The 21258-nt window shown below is 47.9% G+C and overlaps 1 protein-coding gene across 1 annotated transcript in view; it reads left to right on the forward strand.

Moving 5' to 3' along the window:
* The window catches only part of Vwa3b (von Willebrand factor A domain containing 3B), a 162773-nt gene that overhangs the window by 52046 nt on the left and 89469 nt on the right, over positions 1-21258 (forward strand). Inside the window, 2 exon segments of the mRNA XM_032899725.1 lie at positions 327-464; positions 17086-17279. Coding sequence (XP_032755616.1) covers positions 327-464; positions 17086-17279 — 332 coding nt within the window.

Consider the following 21258-nt stretch of genomic DNA (forward strand, 5'->3'; position numbering starts at 1 on the left):
CACCCCGGGCCTGTGAGCTCCTCAGACAGGAATTCTTTTTGCCTGCGTTTGTAGTTACCAAGCATGTCTGTCCTCCTCAAATCCAAATAGAGGATAGTTACACCTATAACGCCTATACCACTATTGTACCATGGGTACAACGGGTGCCATGCCTGGCTCCCTCGAGGAGTCTTAGTCTTGATCTTCAGAAAGAGATTAGCAGGGGAGAATATAACTGGCTGTTCAGAGATGCTCTCAGCCAGCAGAGACATGCCGTGCCTGCTCGGACACGGCAGAGTTTTGGGGTCCGTCTCAGCCGCCTGCTCACGCTGTACTTCCCTTTGCAGGGGCCGGCGTCAGAGAGGATGTGTTCCTCATCTGGAGGGAAATGGAAGAAGCCTGCAGCACGCTGGCTCAGGTCCGGAGCCTGGTGGACAAGGCTCCTCAGTCGGCTCCTGAGCCCAATGTGTCCCCAGCAGACTGCAGTAGGTGCTGTTTATGTATAAATTTGTAGTGCAACAGAGTCAGCCACATTGGTGGCTGGGGATAGAGGTAGAGGATTGGAGTCCTCCAACAGGAGAGCTCCCTAGCTCATCTCTGAGGCGTTGGGGAGAGTCTCTGGAGCTGCGGGGTGTGTGTGTGTGTGTGTGTGTGTGTGTGTGTGTGTGTGTGTGTGTGTGTGTGTGTGTGTAGATATGTATACACACATGCATGTACTCATTCCCAAAGAAGTACCAGAGTTGGACAGTTGTTAAAACCATAAAGGCAGATTCTTCAGTAACTGTGTACATAGCAAGAGGAGGAAACAAGGCTTGGCATAGACCCGGGCTCAGTTCTGTACACAGCACAGACATCCATAGTGGGGGGGAGGGTAGAGGGATGCCTGTCAATGGGAAAGCATTAAAAGGTGATTCAGTGAATAAGGAGGCTTCTGTCTGGATGGACACGGCAGGATTTTTGCTGAAGGCTGGACCAGTTATCCCCTGCGGTGCAGGCATGAGGAATTCCACTGAAATGTTGAACTTGATCATTTATCAGTTAGGGAGGGGATTCTGGCTGCTGCATTTATTCATCTGTGCTAGCTATGCAGAGATGAACACTGGAGCCCGAAGAGTAAGGATATTTAAAAAGAAGATGCATAGGTGGCTAACGTAAGCTTAGTCAGAGGCACAGACAGCCCCGGCTCTCCTGAAACTCACTGTATGGACCAGGCTGGCCTCGCAGAGATCCATCTGCCTCTGCCTCCCAAGTGCCAGGATAAAAGGCGTGCACCACTACCCTGGTGAGGCATGTGTTACCTTTACAGAGACAGTGAGACTGAGAGAACTCAGGGATGGGTCAGCTAGACTTAGCCTTGCTTATAGACTGAATCCCACCCAAACTGACTGTGGCAGGCCCCCACCCACTCACCCTCACCTAACTGCAAGGAAGGCTACACTCACCATGGTTCTAACTTAAGGCCACTGCTCTTCTTTGAGACTCGGGAACTTACTTTACTGTTGAATGCAGACTCAGGCCAGACAAGAAACTTAGATGTGTTTGGAAGAGAGAGGGTCTGTAAGGGTTTATATTACCAGTCTTAGAAGGAAGTTACTAAAATGTACTTGCATTTCTGCCTTTAGAGACCTTTCATGCTCTAAGTGGCAATGACAGCTGTTCTGAGAGTTTATAGGAGTAGAGATAACTCAAAGACAGCCACGTTGCTGAAGGCCCACACCAGCAGTGGGTGACAATTCGTAAAGCTGGAACCCTGAGCTCTCTACTCAAACTTGCAGGCAGCTCTGCAGATCTGAGAACCTCCTCCACTTGGGTAGGCTGAGAGTTATAAGTGCTTATATGCACTTATAACCTTGGGCCTTGTGTACCTGATAAGTTTTAGGGCCTTCCTGAGACTTATGGATTGACTCCCCTTGAGGATTCCCTGTGTCTTAAGAATCTTCCCCCAGCATAGAATGTTTTGATTTGAAAGAAACTGCCACACATTAATAACAGTGATGGCAAACATCGAGTGAGCACCACTGTGTTTCAGGTGCTCCCATAAGGGTTGGAGGGGTGGGGATTGTGCTTAGTTTATTTCATCTTAAAACAAAAACAAAACCTCTAGACTGAATCACTGTTGTCTACATTTGGTAGGTAATAAAGCCAAAGCACAGAAGGACTGTGTAAACGGCCAGTGGTCACACAGCCAGCAGGACAGTCTTAAAGCCCCTTTAATTTAGCAATGATATCGTGTTCACCTGAGCACTGCTGTCTCGGTTCCCACTGTATCTATTGTATCCATTGTATCTGGTCTGATAGGATGAGAGGCTAGCTTGGTGTCTAACCACTCTTTTCCACCACGGAGAAGCAAGCTCGGGGTATCTTTGTCAGTAAAGAGTAAGGAGACAGCAAGAAATATTTTTTTCTCTCTTTGTTCTTATAACCAAAGCATTGTTCACAATGGAGGGAGGGAGTTTTGTAGCAAGAAAATTCTACTTCCAAATCTCTACAAGCCTGGCCCAGGTTGTTCTCCTTCGGTCTTAGTTTGTTCTTCTCTAACACGAAGAGATTATCAGTCCGGGAGATTGTTGCAGACATTAAGGAAAAGAACACACAATCTGCTCCCAATGAGTCCTCACTTTCTCCTTCAACGTTAAGGGAATTGGTGCGTGCATCCTCCGAATTCTTAAGTTGGTGGAATTCTTAAATCGGGTTTCTTGTAGGAGAAAGTAATAACAGCCAGCCTTATGTGTCCGGGCTCTTCACCAGAATCCCCCTCCCCGGCTGTTCCCGCGGGCTTCTGTGAGGTTCTGCAACGCTGCTTTGCATTAAGTAACTTGCCCAAGGTGACGTTGCTGACAAGTGACAAAAACTTGATGGGAAAAGCTATCCATCTATAAAACTACTGCTGTCTGCCTCCATTTTTGAAACTACTGCTGTCTGCCTCCTCCTGCCAGACATTCTGATTTGGTCCAGGTGCGATGGTGCTTGGACATTTTGAGAGTCTCCGGAGGAGTAGGCTTTGATAACCCCGAAGGCTACAGTGTCTCCTCATACAGCCCATTTCACAGAGGCATCATAAATATATATACAGAAGCACACACCCCATAAAAGTAAAAGAGAAAAAAAAAAAGGAATGACCTGTGAGTCTGAAATTCAACAATGCTCTCTAATACTCTTTATGTCAACCTAACATATACATATCCCCCTGAAGAAAACAACTCCAACTAGACATTTAAAAATTAATCAGAAAGGGGAAATTTGACCAAAACCATCCCTCTGTTGGGTAGTCACCTGAGCCTCTACCCAAATTTGACCCCCAGCATCTATGAAGAGAATGTCTGACTATGCCTTTCCCCCCCAGGCCACAGTCAGTTTGGGCAAAGATCCTGCGTCTGCTTCGTGGGCAGGCAGCCACTTCCTCAGCGTGACTGCTCGAGGCCTAAAGGCCGAAGGAGGTGGAGGTGTGGGAGTGGAGGGGCAACAGAGCAGGAAGCTCGGATTGTCATTTGGGTAGACTGCAGACGAAGTAGACAAAGAGTCCCTGAAGCTAGCTGTGCTCTGGTCCCTATCACTGATTTACAACCACACCCACCTTTCCTCCATACCAACCTCCCAGCCCCCACCCGAGCCAGGCATGAGTCTGCTTATGTAACCATGGGGCCGGTGGCAATATCTGGCTGGGGTGACTCATTAGCCTGATGCCTGGGACAGTAAAGCCCACATTGAGAATTAACTTGTTCTAATCCCAAGACCAGGACATAAAAATTCCTTAAGGAGATAATAACATACACCCCCAGTATATACAAAACAATATAAATGCAGTGGACGCCAAGCAACAGGGGCAGCAGTCCACAGGACAGAAAGGTGGCAAGCCGTTGCCCTCCCTAGTTGACTGTGAGGCCATGGGGCACGGAGGAAGAAGCCAGGAGGAGCTTGTCCAAACTTGCTAAGTTTGGAGAGAGGAGTCTAGAAAGAACGAGGCAGCTGCAGCTCACAGCTTAGCATGTCCGAAGGGGAAGAACCACGCGCCCAAGGCGACCTGCAGGGGCCTTTCCTTGAGAAGGCATCTGACGACCGAGCAGTCACACTTGTAAGAAAGTTGTCCGACAGGTGGGGGCTCCTGGGAGGAGTGAGAAGAAGAAAAAAATAACGCTCACACAGCCTCAGGGACAGAGTCCAAGAACTTTGTAACTCACGGAGGTGTTAAGACAGCTTGGGAAGGTCTGGCCTGCATGGAGCATTGCTCTGGGTACTCCTCAGAAGCCATCAAAGTAAGATGTGAAACAGTTCCTGGGTAACACAACTCCATCTCACAACAGGGTGCCGAGAACAGCACAGAACTGTCCAGTGCTCACCAAGATCAAATTCACAATGCTTGGCATTCAGTCAGAGACGCAGGGAAAGAAGCAAGAAGGGGTTGCCTTTGATGAGGGAGGGGGAGGGGAAGAGGAGGGGAAGGGGGAGAGGGGGGAGGGAGAGGGGGAAGAAGAGGGAGAGAGAGAGAGAATCAGCTAAAATGGACAGGGAGAGGAAGAATGTCGTGGAAGCAGAGGGAGATGTCCCCTGGGCTGGTTAGCCTTTTCATAAACTTGATACAACCTTTAGTCACCTGCGGAGGGGGAACTTTAAAGAACTGCCTCCATCAGACGGACCTATGTGCATGTCTCTGGGGGCATTTTCCTATTAATTGATATAGGAGGGCCCAGCCCACTGTGGGCGGCACTTTCCCTAAGCAGGTGGACCTGGGCTGTGTAAGTAAAGTAGCTGAGCAAGCTAGAGAAAGTGAGCCACTAAGCAGTGGTCCTCTGTGGCCTCTGCTTTGGCTCTTGTCTCCAGGTCCCGGCTTTGAGCCCCTCCCCTGTCTTCCACTGCACATGGACTATGATATAAGCCAGCTGAATGCTTCCCTTCCCCAAACCGCTTTGGTCAAAGTTTTCATTACAGTGACCGCAAGAAAACTAGGTCGACCGGCCTTCATCACTGCTCCTACTCTAAGTAGCCCAGAGTGGGGTGCCTCTTTGATGGGAGACAAGAGAAAGAATTAAACCCAGGCCTCAGACTTGAAACCCAGTACAGTGGAGCCAGAGCGAAACAGCATTGAGCAAAGCTACATGACACCTGCAGCCAGCCTACCACCTGTTGGATGGGCAGCTGGAACTGTGTTAGGCCTGACTCCTCCCATCACCCCTACTTCAACCCCAGCTGCAGAGCAGGGAGGAAGACTTAGCACGCCCTGGGGAATGGCCGGGTACTACTACTATCAAGTCAGTGCTTAGAGATGGGGTGTTGAGCCATTTTACTACCACCTGGTAGAGACTTGTGCCCCAGGGGACATAGTTGAGATTTAGGTTACATCTCTGCCACCTGTGTGACCGGCTTCAGACACCCAAGACTGTGTGGGTACTCGCAGCTGTGAAACTCAGAGGTCACTTACTTACCATATGCCAAGATGGTTAGGGAACCACATTCACCAACATTACCCTAACCATGAACCCCACAGCATGACCCCAAAACCCCATTTGATGTGGGTAATTGGATCTACAAGATTCTCTCCCAGAGTTGAGTGCTTGGCTGGTCAAACCTCATCCTAGGCATCTTCCAATGGCTTCTATCTTGGTCTGCCAGAGATGGGACCTCTGAAACAGTTGTAGTGCTCGAAGACATGTCCCCCTGGGACACTTGGACCTCCGTTCCAGCTGGCATTGCCTGTGGTAGTTGCAATGGTCCTGAATCAGGGACTCACCTCCTCGGCTGGCATCCCATAGTGGTGTGCACCTTGACTATAGTCTAGTTGTCAGGCTGGTCTGGGCAGGTTGTTAGCTTAGGTTGTAACAGTTTGGTGGCAGTGGTGAACAGGGAGCCACATCCTGAGACTAATCACTTACTGTGATTCTATCAGAGCCAGACGGAATCCTCCAATGTCTGATCTCAGGCTGGTGACTGTGAAAGAGACAGGGGACCTTTCTAGGTCACAGGGGTGGCCTGTGAGGACAGCTGGCCCACCTGTCTTCATTCTTTCTGAGCAATGCACCATCGGCATGGTCAAGAAATCTGGGCTTGGGTTGCCCTTTGTTGCTGAAGCAATGACTGCATGCTGACGACAGACTCATCCTCCTTTTATCCGGGTGCCACCCAGGGCTGAAATTATGGAAGTGACATATGACTCCATGTATCAACATGCACCTAGCAGGCATGCCCACCCTTTGGATGTTGAGATATGATGTCGTAATCCACAAGACTCATGCACAAGAAAAACATGATCCAGGGTTGGGGATTTAGCTCAGTAGTAGAGCGCTTGCCTAGTAAGCGCAAGGCCCTGGGTTCGGTCCTCAGCTACAAAAAAAAAAAGAAAAAAAAAAAAAACAAAAAAAACCCAAAAAACAAAAAACAAAAAACCATGATCCATTTACCAGGAAAATCACACACACACACACACACACACACACACACACACACACACACACACACAGTCAAGAGTATTCTTTAAATCTACATATCTATCTACCTACCTACCTACCTATCTATCTATCTATCTATCTATCTATCTATCTATCTATCTATCTATTGATCTATAACCTATAATCTATCTATCTATAGGAGTATGAATATTTTGTCTGCAAGTATACCTTTGCACCCCATGTATGCCTGGCACCCAGGGAGGCCAGAGGAGAGCATTAGGTCCCCAGGGGCTGGGGTCACAGATGTCTACGAACTACCATGTGGTGCTGGGAACCGAACCTGGGTCCTCTAGAAAAGCAGCCAGTGCTCTTAAGCACCATCTCCTCAGCCCCTCAGAGTTTTTTAAAACAAGTTTCTGATCGTGCATGGGGCTGCATCCTTGCCACCCTGCATGACGGTACCTGACACTTTCAGACAACCATGACATCGTACATGGGAAGTAAACAACTTACTTTTGAATAACCAGTGGAGCTTGGATAAAAATGGAGAAGGAAATTAATTTTTTCCCCTGAAACAAAAGAAGAGGGAGGCACAGCCTACAGCAGAAGTGTTGTCCAGATGAGCGTGTGTAGTGACCTGTGCCCCTTCAGAGAAGTGCAAAGGTCTGAGACGCCTGCCACTGGCCCTGACCACAGGAGCTAAGGATGGGAGGATCAGCCAAAAACCCACGTGAATTTGAAGAACAGAGCAGAGAGTAAACCCCACCAAAGATCTGCAAATCAGAGCCGAGTCGTCAGACAGACAACGCTGTCTTAGACTGAGTATGAAAAGGACAGGAGACATCAATGAACGAGGCCAGAGAGCAGAAGAGGAACATTACAACTGACACTTCAGAAAGGTACAGTGTGACCGAGGTCACCTGGAACAACTGCACATAAAGAACCGGAGAACCTGAAGGAAGTGGACAGATCCCTTAGACAACAGCCTTCCAAGAGTAGACCATGAAAGAACAGAAAATCTAAATGAGCTAATGACGAGAACATATTAATGACCATTTGTAATATACCAACACTTGGCAATATACCGAGAGGCAAATATTATGTTCCTTTCTTAGGACATAGAACAGCACGCCCACTTTTGACTCCTCTATCCAGCAGGGCGCTGGAAGTCTCAGCCAGAATAATCTGGGAAAACGACAGACATTCAGTTTGGAACCTGGTGAGCTCTAGGTTCAGTGAGAGATCCTGTCTCAAAAAATAGATAGGTAAATAAGTAAGTAAATAATAAAAAAATAAAAAGGTGATAGAAGTGTCTCAATATTGGCTCTGGCTTCTCCACACGTGCTCGTACACGCATGTGTATACACACAGGCAAAGCTCGAGTTTAGACACACAGAAGTTGAGCTCATCATTAGCACGGGCTACTGACGAAGTGATAAACGCCACCTGAAGTTAGGCTGCGACTGGATGAGGTTTGCACCGTTAGCTGCAAACAACCACCACGATTACATACGCTACAACAAAGGCGTTGTTGTGGTCAACCATGCCTCCACACAGGGCTGCTATAAAGTGTAGGAGGGGGTGTTGCTCTGTTGCGGGCACATTCACCCGGGCACTCCCTCTGTGTAGGATCCAGGCAGGATTCTGAAACAAAAACTAGGCCTCCTTTGTCATAGAAAACTAAATAACTTTTCCAAACTTGAGGAAGCAGAACTTTTTTTTTTTTTTTTTTTTAAATTATGCTACAGCCCAAACATTTCAAGGGCTCTTCACTTGGAATCTTCTCCACAACCATCTGTGACCCATCAGAGCCACGGAGCCTCAACATACCTAGTGGTCATGCTTCAGTCACGAACAAGGAGAGCCCGGAGTTTACTCTCCGAACTCCAGATCTGACTCTGAATATTGACTGGTTTCAAAGTATCAATTAGATGTCAGGAGCCTCAGGGCTCTTTCAAGCTCTTCAGACAAAGTAAGTGGGAGAGTATTTATTGAACCAATGGAGACAGAAGACGGTCATTTTGCATATTAAATAACCAACAAGATTTTGTTGTAGTCCTGAGTGGCATTTGAGACATGGAGAAGTGCAGTCAGAGATGTATTAAAGCTGGCTTTGCTCACTGCTGCCATGTGCCTCTTGATAACATGCTATCTGTGCCACAGTTTCTAAAGATTTTATTTGTTTGTTTATTATTTATGAGTGCACTGGAGTTGTCTTTAGACACACCAGAAGAGGACGCCAAATCTCGTTACAGATGGTTGTGAGCCACCATGCAGTTTGCTGGGAATTGAACTCAGGACCTCTGGAAGAGCAGCCAGTGCTCTCAACTACTGAGCCATCTCTCCAGCCCCCTTGGTTTGTAAAGAGCAAAATGCGGGCAGTTCAGAAAGCTAAATTTAAAAACGCAAAGAGAACTGGGGAGACAGATCAGTGGTTAAGAGAGAGTGTGCTCTTGCATAATGAAGGCCTGCAAAAGATGGGTTCGTAAAGGCCAAAGTGTAGTGGCATAGACCTCTCTGTGGTTTCTGCATCGTAGGAGGCTGAGGCTGGAAGACAGGAACTTCAAAATCAACTGGGGCTCCAAAGCGAGTTTCCATTGAGACAGGACTGCACAGAGAAAGTCTCTGAAAACACAGACATATAAATTCGTGGGATGATACCAGAGTAAATCTATGTACTTAGAGTAGATTTATTTTTGACAAGGGTTTTGGGAGATTTCAATATGGGGAAAATAACCTCCCAACATGGGAGGGCATGGGAGCATGTGCCTCAGGGTAAAAGCTAAATTATAATACTTTGGAGCCAACCTCCACACAAACGCACATTGCCTTAGGCTCAGCAGCGTTTTGGCTGTTAGCGCTGGGAAGAGCAGCAGAGATAAGATACAAAGGGACTGTGGTGGTTTGCATAAGAGTGGCCCTCAAAGGCTCACATGCTTGAATGCTTGATCCCCAGCTATTGGCACTGTTCAGGAAGGATTAGGAGGCGTGGCCTTGTTGGAGGAGGTGGGTCACTGGAGGAAGCCTAGCCTTGCTCTCCCTCTCTGCCTGCAATTTGTAGCTCAGATGTGAACTCTCAGCTCCTTGTCCAGTCATGCCTGCATGCCTGCCACCATGCTCCCCACCATGATGGTCATGGACTTATTGTGGTAAAAATAAAAAAAGCAGTGGAACTGGTACCTGTGCATACCCTGGCGGTTGCTAGTTCTGGCTCCAGTGGATCATTTGAACAAGCACTAATTATCTCAGATTAGTATCTCTCCCGGAGGCTCTCTGCTAGCCGCAAACTCTCTAGTTCCAACTACCCAGTAAAATCATGGTTCTAGAAGTCCAGCAGCAGCTGGCCTATCGCAGCTCCCTGCCACAGTCTCTGCCCACACTCCTAGCAACTGCCCCCTGGTAGTTAAAGTATAAACTCCCAGCTACCTGGTAAAATCAAGACTCAATAAACGGTAAACCCAACAATCAGATTTATAGTTAAATTCTCAGTCCACAATACATCCACACAATAAATTCACTGCCAATTAATAAAGATAGAAACTGCCCACCTGGATAAGATACAATTGACTTAATCCACCTGGATCTGGATTATCCTGCTCCATCGTCTCCATCTTGATTGTCCTGGCTCCTCCTCTTCCTCCCTCCTTCCTAGACTTTCTCCCACCTACCCTTCCTTCTCATCCAATGATAGGCTTTGCCTTATCCTGGACCCACCTTGCTGCATAATGACATCATCCTACATGGGCTAACCCTTTGGATTTAAGCTGTAAGCAAGCCCCATCAAAACTCTCTTCTATAAGCTACTCTGGTCATGGTTATCCCCTCGTAGCAGTATAGAGCAGTAGCTAAGACCAGGACCTCAGAAATGTGCGCTGCTTCACGCTTCAGTGGACACTGTGGAGAAAAGGGAAGACCCAAGAATGGAAGTTCTTAGAAACAAGACATTCGTTGAGACTCTAGACCAGTGGTGCCCAACCTTCCTAGTGCTGCTACCCTCTAATGCAGTTCCTCATCCAGTGGTGATCCCCCAACCATGAAACTATTTCACTGCTACTTCAGAACTGTAATTTTGCTACTGCTATGAACCGTAATGTAAATATCAGATCCGCGACCTCTGAGGGGGTTACACAGCTCACAGGTTGAGGACCGCTGCTCTAGATGAAGGGAATCAGAGGGATAGTCACCACTTGTAAATAAACGACTGCTACCCTAGTCCTCATTGCACACTTATGTGAGCTCCAGGTCTCACCATTTCCCGAAGTCCACTTATACATTTCCTTCCCTGTCTCCTTAACCTCATGTGTCCACTTGACTTGCCACAGCCTGAACATTTGTTGACGTTGCTGGCGGTGCTTTGTGAGGCAGGGTTTCTGGGTAGCCTCAGCTGTCCCAGAGCTCACTCTGTAGACCTGGCCTTGAACTCACCTTAGTGCTGGGATTAAAGATGCCACCGCCACCCTACCCCCACCTCTGGCTATTTTTAACAATTTTTAAAGAAGATTTTTTTTTTCAATTGTAGGTGTATGGGTTATTTTTTTGGTCTGGTCACCGTGTGTGCCCAGTACCTCTGGGGGCCAGAAGAGAATGTCAGTCACTCGCTACCACGTGGGTGCTGTGGATTGAACCCAGGTCCTCTTAAACTGCCGAGCCTTCTCTCCACCTCACAGACTCACTTCTTAAAAAGTTGTTGCTTGGGGTACTCAACTTTGCCACCTGAAATGGTTGCTGGGTCATGGGCTCATCAAAGCACGCTGTCTGTGATTCCCCTCCCACCGTCTGGCCTTCTTTCTTCATCCCCCTGTGCAGGGTTGTCCCTGAACTGACGATTGCTCCCCACTGCCGAGCAGACGTTATGGTTTAGAGTTCCCTGAAGCTGCCCCACCAGCTGAGATGCTGCCTGCATGGAAAGTCATTTCTCACACACCGACCAGACGGTGAACAGAAGAGAAACTGGGAGAAGTGTGGGCAGAAGGAAGGTGCTTGTTCCTCCTCCGAGTTCCTTTTTTTGTTTGTTTGTTTGTTTTTCATTTGAAACCTGATTCTTTTCCGCTTCATTTCTTTCCCTCACTTTCTTCTCTACCCTCAGAGGCGGGTAGGAATTAGTGGCCCTGGAAGTGGAAAAAGCAAATTGCTCAAGCAACAGAACCCTTCTTTGCAATGGAAGCCATACCTTGATTTATCATAATTAACAAGAGGGAAGAAACAAACCAACTGCTGCTATAAAATTATTTAAAAAGCTGTCTTTTATCCCGCACTGTAGTGTCCCAAGGTATCTGGTAAATATCTTCATCTTAGTCAGCAAAGTGTCTCACCCGCTCTGCTCCGTCCCATATCACACTGCCGATGGCTTCTCTCTGAGCCTGGCAACAATCTCTCTACCCATCCAGTTCCCAAGGCAGGTTTCCACCATGGCAGAAACACACATCCCGATTCCGTGGTGGCTTAGTGTCCCAGCTGCCACCTACTCCCTTAAACTTAATTCACCACAAGAAAGAACACACAACACAACAACCTCTGATCCAATTGATAAGATATAATTGCCCACCTAAACATACAAAGCCCTGTACACATCCATCCTTTAAGAACATTGATAACAACCTGTAAATGTGCAGAGAGGAATCTTTTTTTTTTTTTTTTTTTTTTTTTTTTTTTTTTTTTTTTCTGGGGACTGAACCTAGGGCCTTGCGCTCGCTAGGTAAGCGCTCTACCACTGACCTAAATCCCCAACCCCAGCAGAGAGGAATCTTAACATCAGCCTCCCCGTCCTCTCTGCTGCTTCTCCCACCTCCTCCAGTCTCCTCCTCTCTCTAAAACTTTTCTCCCACCCATTCTTCCTTCTTGAACAAGGACAGGCCTCGTTCTATCTTGTACCTGCCTTCACCTGTATGACATCCTACAACAAACAAAATTCAGTTTACAGTATTCCCAGGATCAGGGGGAATAGGCCTAGAGCTCCCTGGCACCCCTCTTTAATCTCCCTTCAAGGTAAAGGTTACAAATTCTAACGGGCTTTTACCTGACCTTCCATTCAGAACAGAGACTACTTCCTGCTCCCTCTCGGGGACACACTCGACGACGTTAGGCTCCTCGGTGCTCCCACTGGGCCCCAGCCCTCATGTGTACTGCCCAGGACACCACGTCTTTGCAGAGAAGCAGTCTTAGGGTAATGGTGGGTTTCTGCATTCCATCTCCCTCCTCCCGGGTGGTACCCATGAGGTGCCGGGCACATGTGTTGCGTGCTCGATGCTTTAGCAAGCACACATTAGCAAAATATATCAGGCAAGCACAGAGATGTGTGCAACTGCTCAAAGGTGACTTCTGTCTTAATGTCATACTGTCACTGCCTGTCCCCCGGCCTCTGCCCCGAGCAGGCTCCATCCCACTTTAGAGGAACCACAGGTCTGCTGAGGGGGTCAAACCACCTCATCAGTGGGAGGGACTGGATTATCCTAGAGTTTCTGTTTGTCTCCCTCTGTTCCCAGCTGTCCTCAGTTCTGTGCCCTCCCTCTCCCCTCCCCCCCTCCCTCCCTTCCAGCATGTATTGCGCCCTGGTCTGCAGAGCACAAGCCCTGGACAGAAAGGCTCTGGGATGAAATACTTTGGGGTTTCCCAATAGCAGGATCGGGATGGATCCTGTTTGTGGTGAGCCCCCCACCCCAACCCCACCCCCGCCCATGCTCTAAAACAGGTTTAAAACAAGGTCATTAGTAATCTCCAAGTTTTTAGGTCCCCCCTCCCCAGAGTTTTACCTAAGGAGCCTTTCTGAGTAGCAGCCATCGGTGCTCAGTGGGGGCAAAGCATGTGAATTTCACTGGGAGAATCACCAGATTGACGATGCTCTCCCTGTCTGGAAACTGAGCGCATCCATTGACTGGCAGTTCCCTGAAAAGGCACATGGCCTAGCATAACAGGAATGAGGTGGCAGTTGAGTAGCTTTCAGTGGACAAGGGTAGAGGGTGCAGTCTCGGGGGTAGTAAATCCTTGATGGTACCCCCTTGAGGATCTGACTTTGAGGGTAGGTGCATAAGTGTCAGAGGGAGTAGTGATGGGTGAGCCGTACCCAATATCATTTTTATCACGCCCCTGGCTAAACCATGATGGTTTCCAAAAGCTTTGGTAAGTTTGGCTTCATGCCTGGAAAATATTCTGCAACTAACCCACAGGACGGAGGGGACAGGCAGGGAAATTCTGTGCTTCCCTCCTGGAGTGGATAAGGAGGGCCCTGTGATCAGCATCACCGTGAGCTCACACCTCTGCACGAGTGGAGGCTCCAAAGGCAAGGATTCATACACACTCCTAATTAAAATAACCACGGGAGAACCGAGAAAGGATCCCTCTGTCAGTGCGCTAATGAACAGATGCTGCCCCTCTCCTTCCCCCCCTCGGGCTAACGAGGCTCCGTCACTAATTGGTGTAATTAGCAGTGAATGAACATGAAAATCAGCTTCGCTCTCCTCTCACCTCCCTAGCTCTGATGCATCTGAGCTCTCTGCTTTGAATGCTTGGCTGCACTGATGTCCTCTATGAAGCTCAGGTTGGAAGGGGCCCTCAACCCCTTTTAGCGTGTAATTGGGAGTCTGACTTCTGCCGGAAATCGGAAGCAGCTTCACCCTCTGTCCTCCATGAACCTGAAGGGCGAAGGTTCATCTCGGGCTCTTTAAACACCCTTGCTAGGGCCAGTTTTGATGACTTCCAGAAGGTTCTTTTTGTCATAAATTTGGACTTACTCTTGATGAAGGGCCTTCATCTTTTTCTAAGAAGGCAGCCCCCCAAACAGAGCAAAAGGGGGTGTGTTGTCATGGAAACCACTGAATGCGCCATTTATTTCCCATCACACTGGTTGAACAAGGAAAAGAGAAGAGAGGAACCAGCTTCACAGGCAGGAACAAAGAGGTGTCCAAGACACAGAGAGCAATTAAGGACTGGAGAAATCGGGCTGGAGAGATGGCTCAGTGGTTAAGAGCACCAACTGCTCTTCTAGACGTCCTGAGTTCAAATCCCAGCAACCACATGGTGGCTCACAACCATCTGTAATGGGATCCAATGCCCTTTTCTAGTGTGTCTGAAAACAGCTACAGTGTACTCATACACAAAATAAATAAAAAAATCTTAAAAAAAAAAAAAAAAAAAAAAAAGGACTGGAGAAATCATAGGAGAGTTTCTCCAAGGAGGCTGATGTCCCCACGAAACCCAGCCACATTTTCCTTTGGTGGCTTGCAGTGGCGCCAGGCGCTCCCTGGGGAAGCCGAAGGGGGCCGATGCTCTGGGAGGCTTCTGATTTGAATTCCTTGAGAAAGGCAGGAGGAAGTCACCTGCTGGCACTGAGGATGCCCTCAGAGGGGCTATGGGGCCATACTGGCCTAAAATTCGAGTACGGAAGCCAGCTTCTCTGATCACTTCTGACTCCAAAGGTTTCTGAGTGAGTTCTTCCAAGGAGTTGTATTATAACTCGAGGATGTGCCCATCTGGCATGCTCCTGGGCAGCTTCTTTCCAGATCACTGAGGACTGACTGGCGGCAAGCCGCTTTATTTCCCCAGGGCCTATTCTAGTTATACGGCTCCTTAAATATGGCAAGCCCGGTAGAAATTTAATCTTTCATGGAAAGATTTAGGTTTTTTTTAAATATTCTTTTAAATGTTTATTTATTTTATGCATGAGAGTACACTATAACTGTCTTCAGACACACCAGAAGAGGGCATCGGATCCCATTACAGATGGTTGTGAGGCACCATGAGGTTGCTGGGAATTGAACTCAGGACCTCTGGACCAGCAGTCAATGTAGCCATCTCTCTATCCCTTAAAGATTTATTTTTATTAAAAGAAAATGGTGTGTGTGTGTGTGTGTGTGTGTGTGTGTGTGTGTGTGTGTGTGTGTGTGTGGTGTATACATGTACATGTGTGTGTAGGTGCCCTCAGAAGCCAGAAGAGGGCATTAGATTCCCTGGAGCTGGAATGACAGGCAGATGTGATCTGCCAGGTATAGGTAGGTGCTGGGAACCAGATTGGGGTCCTCTGCAAGAGCAGTCCATGCCATTAGCCACCGAGTCATCTCTGTAACCCGGTAGTGGCTAGCTTTTGTCCACTGGATACAAACCACAGCCACCTGGCAAAGGGGAACCTTGAATGGGGAACTACCTTTGCCTGTGGGCAAGTCTGTGGGGCATTTTCTTGATTAAGGATTGACGTGGGAGGGTCTAACCCACTGTGGGCAGTCCCACCCCTGAGCAGATGGTCCTGGGTTGTCTAAGAAAGCAAGCAAGGTGTGTGAGCCTTGGACACAACCCTCCACGGCTTCTGCTTCAGTTCCTGCCTTGAGTTTCTGGCATGGCTTCTCAGGATGATGGGACTGGCTGTAACTGGTAAGCTAGCACACACCCTTCCAGGTAGTCCAGTGTTTTGTCCCAGCAACAGGAAGGAGAGTGGGACAAGCCCAGAGGCTACCTTTAATGACAGTCAGTGCCCTGTAGTCTCAGGCTCTGAGCGCTGAACCAGCTATGAATCAAACATATTTAAGGAGGAAAAAAAAGGGGGGGGGGCTGGAGAGAGGGCTCAGCGGTTAAGAGCACTGACTGCTCTTCCAGAGGTCCTGAGTTCAACTCCCAGCAAACACATGGTGGCTCACAACCATCTGTAATGGGATCCGATGCCCTCTTCTGGTGTGTCTGAAGACACTGACTCATATGCATAAAATAAACAAATCTTAAAAAAAAAATAAGCAACTGAACCAGAAGTGTGAAGATTTGCTTGCCATTTGTAAGCATTGCTTGCATTGGGTGATGCAACATGTGATCTAGAGGTGATTTGAGGTGTACAGGAACATGCATGTAGGCTTTGTGCAAACACTACATCACCAGGAGGAATTTGAGCAGCATTTGATTGAGAATGGGTCCCTGATCCAACCATCCCTGGATCCTGGATCAAAACCAGTGCAAAATCTCGGTCTCCATCTCAGTCTTCCTGACTCTCGTGCACGTTGCTGGAGTGTTAAGAAGCCAGTGATACTGAGAACTGCCTACGAGAAGCCCCATTGCCACATTGGGGACCAAACATCTACCACATACACTTTCAGGTGCATTCTCAAAAACCTGTCTACACTGCATCACTAGTTTGATGTGAATTATGCCTAAGTCATAAACCAGGTCTGTAGAAATTCAGGCATCAGGAGTCCTACTAGCTAGCAGTGTGTAAAAGGGAAGCTCGCTGGCTGTTCTCCCACACCGAGTAGAATGAATGAATGAATGAATGAATGAATGAATGAATGAATGAATGCATTCTTTCAATGGCCTGGCAACATAGGATACATTTCCAGTAAACATAAAATCAGTTTCTCCAAGAAGGCCAAGAGGATACCATCTTCCATCTGCCGGTAAAGCTATTTGCTTGAGCTCAGAGTGGTAAAATGGATGAATTACATTTGAGCCACTTGCCTCAGATAGTAGATGGCTCAGCCGAGACGTGAATGCAGAGCTTCTGACCCTGCATGCAATGCCTTCCTGACACATGGCTTGGGTGCCTCAGCCAGGGCCGTGCTGGCATGAGGTCAGTTCACACTCATAGAGGAGGACGAGAGGAGAGAAGGAAGAGCCCTGCTGGAGCACATTTCCCGAGGGGACGTGCAGGCGGTGTGGTCTAGCAGCAGGAATGGTTCAGATGGGTAAATATGAGGCTGGGGGTGTTGGAGGAACTGCTCACAAGTTATGAGTGGCTGATGAACTATGATTCCAGAACCAACGACGCCTGCTGAGAGTAAGGAAAGTCCAGAAGACACCTGGGACTCCCGGAAGTGGCTCCAGAAATATGGCTTGAAGGCTCAGAAACTGACCTTTTATGATATGCTCGCCGAATGTTCCTTCCGCCATGCTGATGGAGTCGTTGATATAAAAGCCAAACCAGAAAACGAATCTGTGCAGACCAGCGCGGTAGGTGAAAGGCGCCAGCGGGACTGTGGGCCTTCCCTTGGTGTCTGAGGCGGGTGGTGAGACTTTCCTTGGATCAGAAGCCCAGGGCAGGACCACATTGAAAGATGTCAGGGGAGGGACGTCAGCTAGGGTTTCCGTGACAAGGGTGTCCCTTTGCTTCCCGACTTCACTAAATGGTACCCACGGGAGTGGTGAGAGCCGGGGCATGGTTCTACATGTCTTAGTCTGTTCTGAGTGGATATAACAGAGTCCTTGATGGTAGGTGCTTCATGACGAGACACTTATATTTAGCTCATATTTTTGGAGGTCTGTTATTAGGGAGGGGGTACCATCTTTCTAGCTTCTGATACAGCACCCCCAGCTCCCAGCTGTGCCACACAGAAGCAGAAAGAGAAACAGCCACCAATAGAAGGGGACCAAATGCATCGATGACTGTTCCAGTGAGTGTCCATGCTGTAAGACCAGCATTATTGCTGTCATTGGTAGTTCCCCATGATCTCCCATTAGACCCTGCTGCCACGCCACTCAGCACTGCCACACTGGGGACCTACCACAGACACTTTTGGAGACCCACTCAAAATTAGAAGTATGTTGTACCCAAGTCACTAGCTGGACCTATAGAAATTCAAGCCTTTTAAGTGCCCAGATTGTTTGACGCTCTGTCAGAGGAGAGACTCTTTGTCTGCCTCTATTGAAAAGAAGGGAGAAACTGCTAGTGCGTGTGTCAAGAACCAGGCACTTCTATGGTCCCCTTGAATTTCTAGTATCTTAAAGGTGCAGTACTCCAGTGGGCACCTGCCAATATTCTGCAGATTTGCAGTAAACATAAAATCAGATTCTCCAAAGAGTCATGGTACCACACAAGTATGTTTCAAGCTCTGAGAGGTGCAATTCCATTATACCAAATGGCATCCACGAGGATTCTTCTCACAGTGTCTGACCCCAGCTCCCCAGGACCAAATTATTCTCAGTGTCAATGGTTTCTAAATTTTCATATCATGTGATCTAAGGTCAGGAATTTTATAAAGAAAAGGTCTTTATTTAGCTCACAGTTCTAGAGGTTAAAGAGTCTGGTGTTTAGTATCTGCTAAGTTTCCGGTGCAGACATCGTGTGGTATCAGCTCACAGAAAAGAAGGGAAGTAGGCACTGGTAGGAAGAGCACAAAGATGAGGGGCGGGGTTGGGAAGAAAAGGGGGTATAGGTGTGACAACAAGGGGGATAGGTGTGACAGCAAGGGGCGGGGGAGATAGATGTGACAGCAATGGTGGGTGTTGGCTTTTCGAGTTGACAGAATTTAGAATCACCCAGCAGAAAAACCCTAGAGCATACCGATGAGGGGGTCTCTAGATTGTGTTAAGTGCGGTGGGAAAACCTACCCTACGTGTGAACAAAGCCATCTGGAATGCGGGCATCACCCATCCATGGACTGAGGCTCCAGGCTGAATAAACAGGAGAAAGTGGGCTGAGCATTAGCAACCGCCTCTCTCTGCTCCCTGACTGCAGATGCCCTGTGTGTGTGTGTGTGTGTGTGTGTGTGTGTGTGTGTGTGTGTGTATGTGTGTGTGTGTGTGTGTGTGTGTATGTGTGTGTATATATGTGTGTGCATGTGTATGTGTGTATGTGTGTGTATTGTGTATGTGTGTGTATATGTGTGTGTGTATATGTGTGTGTGTTTGCATGTGTATGTGTATATGTGTGTGTGTGTATGTGTGTGTATATATGTGTGTGTGTATGTGTGTGTATATATGTGTGTGTGTTTGCATGTGTGTGTATGTGTGTGTATATATGTGTGTGTGTGTGTGTATGTGTGTGTATGTGTATGTGTGTGTATGTGTATGTGTGTGTGTTTGCGTGTGTGTATTTGTGTGTGTGTATATTTGTGTGTGTGTATATATATGTGTGTGTGTATGTATGTGTGTGTATATATGTGTGTGTATGTGTATGTTTGTGTGTATTTGTGTGTGTGCCAAGGATCAGGCTTGGTTTGGAGAGAAGTTCTGAGAGAAGGGGTGTTTGAGAGCTGCGAAACAAAGGACTCAAAGTCCAATTGTGGGTCACGAGCTGACAGACTATGTTCTGCTCAAGACAGTGTTCCTGATTGCTCTGTGTTCTGCTTTTTCTGAAGATCTCCAGGCAGCACTCTGCTCCCAATAGCTTTTTTTTTTTTCTTCCCAATTCTAAAAACTCTCTGGATAGCTCATCTCTTGCAGATTGAAAGCCCCGTGTTTTATTTAAATATCAATTCAGTCGTGCATCTTTCTGACAAGCTCCCTCATAGTACAGCTGCCTCTGTTCCTTTAGATCTGTGAAGCTCCATATACAATTCATATCGCACCTTAACATAGTTGAGAAATTATGTATTTTCAAACTCATGTTTTTATCATTTTTCCCACAGCCTTAAGGGCTGTCATGAGGGTCACAGTGTTCTACTATTTTGCTCCGACATTAGACACACCCTCGACTCCCACACTTGTGCTGTCTCTGATTATCATGGAGTCGTTAACCTTGGCAGAGAGGACATTCATCGAAGGAGGAACATGAAAATATGCACATTAATATACAAACAAACCTTACACCCACAGTGACCATCAACACTCTTGGAGGCCCATTCCCTGCTGGTTCTCTCTCAGAAGCAGGAACCCATGTCAAGCTGGACTCAGCCTGTATGTGTTTGTGCATATGTGTGCACACACATGTGGTGTGCATGTGCATGTGTGTTGGAAACTAAGTATGTGGGGAGATCTAGGTCCTGCTCAAATACTGGGTCACTTGTTATATCCTAAGAGGCTGTGATTGAGGGCCAAGGCCTTTACTGAGAGGTTTGTAGATCCAACTGAGGGGATCTTCCACTCTCTGATGTGGCACCACACTGGCTGTCACCCAGCTCCTTGTCCTCCTCCCAGTTGGGCTGTTTTCTTCTAGCTGTTCAGCCATGGCGCTTTTACCTCCTTACCCCTGTGTGTTTCCAATGGACCGCTGCAGGAGGGAAACATATAAATTGAATTAGATGAACACAGCATTGACGCAAAGCTCGCTTCCTGGCGTGCCCTTGGAAGCAGGAGCAATCATTGAAGCTTGGGGGAAATCTCATTTGTGGCTTTCCCCTCCCAGCATGCTCTTCTGCCTTTGCAGACATCGCTCAGCTGCGTTCAGGAGGTCATACACAAATAAATCTTCATCTAGAAAAAAACTCAGCCCTGAGTATTTAAAAGTATCAATCCTGGCCGATTTTGACATAGCCCACGGTGAGCTTCTGGCAATGTGGCAGGCTCTGGGCCAGCTCGAATGGTGAACTCGCTCTTCCTTCTCCGCAGTCTCAATGATATTGTAAGGGCCAGACTGGAGAACGCAGCTTATGAACAGGGAGCGGGGGCTTAGCTCACATTTCCTGTGCTACTGAATCATGGTGAAGATTGAGAATGAGCCTGTCTTACTGTTTCCTCTCATAGATGGTGGGGAGGGCCTTGCCCCATCATGTTTTCAGACCATAGGTTTCAAATTGGGTCCCTCCTGTGGTTATGACGTATGTATAGTAGGGAGACTCTGGGTAAAATGGATAGATCCTTTACGGTTACCCGGCAGCCGGGGCTGGATCCCCTGCACGACTGTCTCTAAACAACACTGGTTCAGGTATGGTACCGTCCTGCCCATCTGAGAAACTAACAACTAAGAAAATCTTGGTGTGGAGGGAGAGGTAGGGATCGTCTTGCCAGCTGGAGCATCCTTCTCTGTGTCTTTAAACTGGGCATTGTCAGGTACAACTTGGGAAACGCCCATCTCTGCACAGAGCCTCGAAGTTGGGAGGTTGCCCATGACATGTGGTGTTTTCTCTGTCTCAGACACTGACGTCACAGGTAGAGAGTTCACACAGCGCTTTGTGGCCCATACCGCCAAGGAACCTTGGCTGTTTGTGTTCAAAGTTTTGCCTCGGTGCGGTATGGAGTTGCTGGGTAGGTTAATTCTCTTGCGGCAGACGGG

The sequence above is a fragment of the Rattus rattus genome, chromosome 4 (assembly GCF_011064425.1).
Source record: "Rattus rattus isolate New Zealand chromosome 4, Rrattus_CSIRO_v1, whole genome shotgun sequence".
NCBI classification, from domain to species: Eukaryota; Metazoa; Chordata; class Mammalia; order Rodentia; family Muridae; genus Rattus; species Rattus rattus.